General features: G+C 50.0%; 1 protein-coding gene across 1 annotated transcript; it reads right to left on the minus strand.

Moving 5' to 3' along the window:
- Positions 1–302: 302 nt before the first annotated feature.
- LOC144945464 (uncharacterized) lies at positions 303–5,892 on the minus strand. The gene is made up of 5 exons (XM_078873982.1): positions 5,671–5,892; positions 4,767–4,890; positions 2,017–2,081; positions 1,320–1,448; positions 303–765 (listed from the first exon to the last, which is right to left on the minus strand). Exons 1-4 carry the CDS (start codon positions 5,890–5,892, stop codon positions 1,410–1,412), a joined length of 450 nt encoding a protein of 149 aa, XP_078730108.1. The 3' UTR covers positions 303–765; positions 1,320–1,409.
- Positions 5,893–8,874: the final 2,982 nt, after the last annotated feature.

Here is an 8,874-nt window from a genome sequence, read left to right on the forward strand (position 1 = left end):
ATTTTTTTTTTGTTCTATTACCTCTGCAAACCCAAGTCTCCCAAGAAAGAGAATCCATGGGAGGGTTATCTGGGTTATGCAATAACCATATTCATCCTCGCCTTTTTCATGCACCGACTCTATTGTTAGCTGCTCCTGACTTGAGGGTCATTGACCCAGTGCCCACGTGACTGCGAACGAATCGGCAAGTAAACCTCTTTATAGCCAAGTTAACGTACGTTTTGCATGCTCCAGTTTTTTTTATTTTATCCCGGCTACCTCTCCTCCCTCACTTAACTGTTTTGGCTTCTTTCCCCGGCTATAAACGACTTTTTACGTAACAAAGACACACACAGAGTAATGGCAGAATTTAACAGTTACAAAAAAACTAAAAAAAATCCGTTCAGATGTCCAATTCATCTTTAAGAATATGCGCAGCATTACAGTAAAATCAAGAACACGGAGCTGATCAGAGACACATCCCGTAGAACACACGTGAGGATGCCGCACTCTTTTAGTTTTGCAATATCCATGCCGTTCAACGCAACTCGCAGCGTAAAAATACGCGGCAGCCCGAGGTCCCAAGCCCTGACGCTGCCCGGTGCGGTGTTGGCTCACAGGAAGCTGCCGTTGAGACTGTACCAGGACCGATCAGAGCTGGCAGGAGACGACACGTTTTGGAACTTGGTAATCAGCGCAGCCTTGATCGTGGAGGCAGGAGACATATTATTGTGAATGGAGTCTCTCCCCTTCACCGCCGCATCCGCCGGGGTGCCACCGGGAGACCTGGGGGGGGAAATTCCAAAGAAAGGGGGATTTGAGTCAGCGTTGATGGGCGCATGTGCCCCTGCACACACACGTGCTGGGAACTGTTCATCTCCATTGGTGGGATTCAGCCAACACTGGAATCCCATATTACTAGCTTAGCAAAAAAGTAAAGTTTCATGTAGATCTGGGACGATTAGCCTGTTAAGTTTATTAAGTCAAAATTATATCTTGTGCTGGATTATTTGGGCCCCTTTAAAAATGGTAGAAACTCCCACATCCTGGCTCCTGAAGTCAGGGAACCCCCAACAAGCCAAGCCCAACGCAACAAGGCTGATGATGATGCCGATGACTTCGCCACGCTCTGCCCACCACCTCTCGTCCAGCAGCACACGTGGGAACAGAGGCAACACTTTTTATATTTCCCAAATGCTTGTGTTGTCCTATTAGTCGGGCGATAACACTGCTAACGGGTAGAGTAATCTATTACTTGAACAATTTGATTGCAGCCCAGCTCTAGTGTGACTTTTCTATAGAAATAGTAAATTATTGTTATTATTGTTACGATTACTCACCTGACCGCACCGGTTGTCTTCAGCCTCTTGCTCTTTAAAGACGACACCAGCTCGTCTTGCCAGTTTGCAGCGGCGCACACAGCCAGACTTTCACCGGCGTTGCGCAACGTCTTTGTGTCCCCTACACTGCTGCCGAAAGCAACAAGTGAAAGATAAAGGTGCGGCCCCCGTACGATTACTAGCTCGCACTACTGCCGGCGGAAGGGTCTCCCGCCTCGAGGTAGCCCGAGAGAGCCCAGAGAGAAGGTTTCTGGTCTGCTTTTCTGCACTGTGCCAGAGGTGTCAGTACCCACACTTAACCTCTCCACACATGACCTGCCGATCTACTTTGGCATACCCAATTGTTACTGCTGGTCGGACGGAGGCGCGGGGGGAGGATTTAACAAGCCTGCACCATTGTTTCAACTGACGCCCTCCCTCGGGATATGGAATTGAACTGCCGACCTCTGGATTCCAAGTCCTGTTGTGCTAATCATAACACCACGGCAACATCCCGACTGCTGCCGCTAGAGGGAAAAGCAATACCATTAAAGCTTGATCGTCGACGGATTATCCGGGTCGCAGATTAACCGCGTTTGTGAAAAAATTAATCAAACATCTTTCGCCATGCACTATTAGCTGCTCCTCACTCGCCGGAGTATGAATTCATTAATCACTTTCGACCTTCGTTTAAATGCGTTTAAAATTAAGCATCTACCGTTTTTTGTTGAGGCTCGTCAGACCGTAGCTCTTCAGCAGCTCTGGGGTCTGAGCAACTGCATTCTGCAAAGGCAGGAAAGCACACACCAATGTTACGATTGAATACACAATGTCACGACTCACAAGGTCAAGAGGACAATCACGGCCAATGCCACAACATCTCTCCAGAGCTTCCTTCCTCAACCAGATCTTGCAGCTGTTTGCACAATCAACACCTGACCTACAAGGACCACTCTTTTACAGGCTCCGGTCTTCTCCTTGCTCATTGCCACCCCAACGCCTCTGGATGCCACTCCATTGCCAGTCTCGGCAGTAACCTGCCCTCCTCCACCCTGCACAGGTTGCCCCACCCATGGCAACCTCCTCTTCATAATTACATCCACAACGCATTACTGTGTTGTGCCTTTCCAAATTTCTGCGAACCAACGCATACTTTTCTAAATTCTTAAATTATTTCTTCTTACCCACACAATTTTACGGCACGCATCACGAGCGCAAGAATATATTTTAGACGATTCATGAAGTTACTGATACATGTGTAATGCGAGCAAGGATTGAGGGGGGGCGGAGTCTGGGTCACGTGAGGAGAGGGAGGAGTTAAGGTCACGTGGGGGAGAGGATTTAGGGGGAGAACCGGAAGGGGATCGGGGAGTTGAAACGGAGTGAAACGGGAGGAGGCCACGCTGGGCAGTACGGGGAGGGTGGCGCGATCGCCACGTGTTGGGAGACGTCGGCACCGTCAGCCATCGGTGTCAGGACGCAGAGGGCTAGCGGGCTGTGGAAGGCTAGCTGCAGAGCGGAGAAGCAGGGTGGCTGCAGAGCGGAGCAGCAGGGTGGCTGCAGGGCGGAGCAGCAGTGTGGCTGCAGGGCGGAGCAGCAGTGTGGCTGCAGAACGGAGCAGCAGGGTGGATGTGGAGTGATCGTCGGAGGAGACGCGGGCCTGAGCGAGGACGCCGTGTGAGCGAGATTTATACGAACCCAAATAAAGGACAACGGAGATCGACACTGAGAAAGAGTCCTTTATTACACATTTCTGGTACTTGGATTTCACCAGACACCAATTGGCAGACTCGCTGTCTTACCGGAAATCAAGGTAAATGGTGTGCATTTAATAAAGATAGCGTGTGGAGTGGTGGCATAGTGGTTAGCGCACTCCGCTATGAAACCGGCAAACCGTGTTCGATTTCAGGCCACCAGCGGTGGGTGATATTTGAACTGGTTTTAGCGCTGCCGCTTCACCAACCCGCATTGAATATTGTGGTTAAGTCGTCACCAGCCCCCACAATCAACACGGTGTGGGAGAGACCATCAAAAAAGTTAAATGATAAAGTACTGCAATCTATTATTATTGTGTATAGGCAGTGGACACAGTGGACTGAGTGGTCTTACCGCCATGGGATTGGTCCTCTCCCTCAGAGGTACTTGAGCCTTGGGTAGGGGAGGGGCTGGAGGCGGTGGGGGAGGGGCTGTAGGGGGAGGGGCTAAGGGGGGAAGGGCTGTGGGGGGAGGGGCTGTGGTGGGAGGGGGCATGCAGTTCGTCTGCTTTTCTGCGAGCCGCTTGGAGAATCTTCGTCTGCCGTCCTTGGCCTCTGCCAAAGGGCACGGAGAGAGGAATGCCAAATGTGATGCGCTGTCGGGCGCTGGCAGTGGGCAAACCTTTTGGTCATATTTAGACAAATTTCCTGGTGATGCTGTTGGACTAGCAGTGGTGCACAAGAACAAAAATGGACACGTTCGTCAGTAACACTATCTTAAAAAGTATATGAGGTGTGACCGCACACTCGTCGCCAAGTGAACTCTTTACTTTACGAAAACAACGAAGACAGAAGACACATTCTACGTCTTCACTGCCATTGCACGTAGGTAGACAAGAAACGCGATTTTATAGCCATAGCCTTATATTTGTTTCATACAGGACCCCACTATTTCCTTCCCTATTACCCTGGATAATTGAGAAGTGACTGTATTTCATCGAACACAGAAGGATGCTGCTGCTACCGCTGTTTGCAATCTCCTACCAGGATGTGAAGTGGCAACTTTCTGATTGCAAGTCAAGTGACGCAGGCACATAGCCACAAAGGTTGTGATGCTGGCAGTAAACACGGCCAGCAGTGACTAAACTTTTTTTATTTTACCAAGTAAGGCCCACTGCGCTGTAAAGAAGTGACCTGGCCACGATTGATAGCTCAATGAAGTGGCGTACCGTGGGGAAATTCATAGCAGCCCAATAATGTCGATGCATGCTCTACATACACGACGTACTCTACAGCATTTGTTTCATGCTGTGGTTGTCCCACCTGATGACAGACGCTTGTGTTGCGCCTTAAACGTCGTGATTTAATTTATTTTATACCTACGTGACCTTACCGAAAGAATATGGATCCCTGCAGTCACGAAAACTTCAAATACTCTACGTACTCACCACCTGCTTGTCACATTTATCAGCATCTTAGAGTCCCCATCCCGCCTATGACCACATTACCCGGATTACGCCCGACCTCGACCGATCTCAGAAGCTAAGCAGGCCATAAACCTGGACAGCGCATGGATGGAGCGACCACTTACGTAAAAGGTTGCTGCTGGGCCTACTTAGTGAACAGTACAGCAGCCAACAAGAAAACATTGTTGTAAGGCACTTATACGTTCCAGTGCATATTCTGCCCACCTTCATCAACCGACGCGTGGTGAGGTATGGTCAAATAACCCCCCAGCAGTGGACTGACATGCCCACTGTGCGCGAGGGCCCACCTTGCGCGTGCTCGAAGGCTCGGTTCATCTTCTCGCGAAGGGCCTCGATCTCCCTCTGCAGCTCCTCGTTGCCCACGGTACTGCATTCGTTGTTCTCCCCTTGAACCAGCAAGTAGAACTTGGCCTGAGAATTTAAAGATGAAAAAAGCAAGCGCAAATGTTAACGCTGTACAAATTCCCCCATTTTTTAAAATCCCCGATGATTTGGTCGCACAGGGTTAAAGGATACGATAATTTGCAAAGGGTTGCCCGTACACCATTTAAGATAAAGAAAATGTTACCTTCGTCTGGTGTTTAAATTCACAAAATAATTAGTTTTTTTTAGTTATTGCACCACATTTTCCCCATGATTTTGCTGTTGATGGTGCATCATGAAAACAAAGATTCCATTCGGAACTCCGCACAGAGCAGTGCTACCCTCCGTGTTAGAAAGTGGCCCACAGAAGTAGATATTACAGATCACAGAAATAACTCTGCGATCCCTCTTCAAGTGATTTTTGTCCAACACAAGTTATTTGTTGATACTGCATTGGCAGTGGTGCAAAAGCACAAATAATATAAAAACTCAACACGTTCACAAATAACACTGCGTGGCTTTAAAATACCAAGGTTTTGCAGTATGTTGCGATGATTGTTACACGTAATCCTAATGTTTGTAACTTGCAGTGTCATTTTTCAACTCTGGCAAACGTGGACTGTGACGCCGGCACACAATGGCCGACTCTTCCGAATGGCGTCACGGGTTCTCTAACGTCCACTGTGAGGGAAGCGGACGGGGCGCAGCGTCTTCATGGTTAACGCTACCGCAGTAACGACTAGGGCCGTCCGCTGGAATTAGAACCGCGGTGTACTCGACCCTCCGCCACGAGCGGGTGAATGCACTCCGTCCGGGCCGTGCCACCACCTTGATGAACGAAAAGACGCCCGCCTCCTCGGCCTGCTCCTGCCGCCGGCGCCTGAGCGTGCGCGCGTGCAGCTGCGGTTGCTGCGCCAGCGTGCGGCTCAGCTCGGCGAGCGCGGCGCTCGTGTGCACCGAGGCCTGCTCCTCAAACTCCTCTTGGCTCAGCGTGTGGCAGTAGGTGACGCGCAGCGGCACCTCGGGGTCAAACTCGTCCATGCACTCCATGCTGTGGGGTCGGAGCAGAGGGTTATAGGAAGGGTAAACGTGCGGCCCTGCAATTTGCTCGTGCCACTGCCGGTGGTACGGCTGCCGCTAGAGGGAGTTGTGAACAGCCCCACTGTAGGGGGTGTTTGGTCTAATCTTCCACGCTGGCCAGATGTCTTGCAAGAGGTGGGAGCGCCCGCCGTTTACCCCACCACACGCGACTTGCAGCCCCGGTACAATGCTGCAACTGCTCTCTCTGCTGCCCCTTAAGGGGCCATCCATTGAGTAGGCACGAAAAAAAGCTGTCAAAACTTGACCCCTACCCCCCTCCCTGTATGCATGCGGACTTTTTACCCCCCCCCACCACCTGCGTACGTTCGCTTGACGCACCCCCCCCCCCGAATCCTATAGAACGGACGATATTTAATCCACGCAAGAAATTATCGAGGATTCATGATATTAACGTGTTCAAGCAAACAGACAGTCCACCGCCGGACTATCTAACTCATTTGAGGGCCAATGTAGACAGATTATTGTCGAGGCTTCACCTCCCCCACCCCCATTTCCTATGCGTACATTGTCAGTAAACCCCCCAAACGCTTTAATCTAAGTTGTCTTGTGGTTGTTGTTGTTTGACTTGCATCCCACTGGGATTTTTGCACAGCGTTGGTGTACGGTGCTTATTTTTTCTGGAAGACTTTGCAGTTTTTTCCTGAATTTTTCTGTTGCGCAGTCACATAGTCACTTTAAGATCTTTTCTTGTTCATGTTTTTGTTTGTTGCGGTTGCACCCGATTCAAGAGCCGAATGGCTCACAGGGCTATACCAAATAAATGAAACTGAAACCTGAACGCATTTGGGTTAACCCCCTCTCCCCCCTCCGTGCGTACGTACTAAAAGGATGGCCCCTAAATAGCCAGCTGCGTAGCAGCTCTGTGACAACTGGGCATGCATGGGGGAAGCCGATCCAAGCAGCCATCTACACTCAACGATGCCTTCAGCTTCCCAGATTTGGTGACGTTATTTGATTGCTTTTTGTATCCCCCCCGGGCACATCTGATTAGCACGGTTGGCTACGCACGCACGGTGCCGAAAGAAGTAAAAAAAAACTACGTATTGCACGTAGATTTGCGGGTGATATGGTTATGGGTGGTTAATTAAAGTCAAATACTGGACGTAAGAGTATGTTTGTGTATTGTTTATTCGGGAGTTTATGTTGCCCTCGGACGAGATAGCGAGTCGGCGCACACGCCTCTGATTATGACAGAATAATTGGAATCGGAGTATTCATCCTGGAGGAATCCCATGAGCTGCAAAGCTCTTATTCACAGTTGTCCAATAGATGCGGGTCAGAACCTTCCAACAAACAATACAACACCCACGATGCGAGTGCAAATCGCACACACATTTTTTTTATATTTTACCAGGTAAGGCTCCACTGAGCTACAGATGTTATACTAGTAGGAACCTCCTGGTTACACCAGCCCACAGGGGATTATTGTGTCCGTCGTGCAGGGAGGGAGGGGCTGGGTGGGGAGGGGCTGGGAGGGGTGGGGCTGGGTGGGGAGGGGCTGGGAGGGGTGGGGCTGGGTGGGAAGGGGCTGGGAGGGGTGGGGCTGGGTGGGGAGGGGCTGGTCACCCCGTGATGCCCTTATAAAAATCAACGTTTAACCTACTCACGCCGGCTTGTGCCCGCCCTCACAGTCGGGCATATTTGCGGAATACACCACGCCGCCGTTGACCCTGGCCATTGACCGAACAACCCAACGTTCCTACCAGCTCCCTCCCAACCCAGTCCCACCCCACCATCCCCACCCCTCCCACCTTCCCCACCCAGCCCCTCTCAACCTAGCCCCTCCTTGCACGACGGACGGACGGACACAATAATCCCCTGTGGGCTGGTGGAACCAGGTGGTTCCTACCAGTATAATAACAACGATAACAATAATCACACCGACTTAACAATCGCGTTGAGACGAAATCGACATAAGAAAGCTCAACTCTTATTTCACCTCCACCGCCACACACTCACACACCTGCCAACCCCTTATCAGTGCCCTACCTCATTACAATACCAATTCAGACCTTATTGATCACAAGGGATAAACACAAATAGACAAAGAAAAGTTGTTTTTTTGCCTTCTTGAAACGGCTGCACCTGAAAAGTCAATTTCCCTGTGCAAGAATACGGAGTAAACCTTACGGGTTGCTAGCTATGCACACACACACACATCTCTGCGTGTACACGACTTGCATACGCGCCTTGTGATGAGTAGTAGCAGTCGTAGAGAAGTCGTAGATGATCTCTGTCGGGGTTTCTCTCTCACTCACCACTTTCACTTCCACGTGGTTGTGAGAGGCTGAGAATGGCGATGTGAGTGAGCTTCCCTTGAAGTGTGTGTTGTGTACACGGCAGTGTACACGTGTGTGTAGGTAGTGGAGCAGGTGAAACGTGTGTTAGTAGTAGTGGTAGTTAGTAGTTGGTAGTTAGTAGTGGTAGTAGTAGTTAGTGGTTACTGTGCAGGTGACCGTGTGTGTAGTAGGTGTAGTTGTTAGTAGTAGTAGTGATAGTAGTTAGTGGTAGTTGTTAGTGGTTACTGTGCAAGGTGACCGTGTGTGTAGTAGTTGTTCGTGGTAGTTAGTAATAGTAGTTAGTGGTAGTTGTTAGTGGTTACTGTGCAAGGTGACCGTGAGTGTAGTAGTTGTTAGTAGTGGTAGTTAGTAATAGTAGTTAGTAATAATTGTTAGTGGTTACTGTGCAGGTGACCGTGAGTGTAGTAGTTGTTAGTAGTAAGTAGTGATAGTAGTAGTTAGTAATAGTTGTTAGTGGTTACTGTGCAGGTGACCGTGAGTGTAGTAGTTGTTAGTAGTTGGTAGTGATAGTAGTAGTAGTTAGTAATAGTAGTTAGTGGTAGTTGTTAGTGGTTGCCGTGCAGGTGACCGTGAGTCGGTCCACGCCGTGAGTGGAGGTTGGGGGAGCGCGCGCGCGGTGACCGTTGGGCAC

Source organism: Lampetra fluviatilis, chromosome 37 (genome assembly GCF_964198595.1).
Source record: "Lampetra fluviatilis chromosome 37, kcLamFluv1.1, whole genome shotgun sequence".
NCBI classification, from domain to species: Eukaryota; Metazoa; Chordata; class Hyperoartia; order Petromyzontiformes; family Petromyzontidae; genus Lampetra; species Lampetra fluviatilis.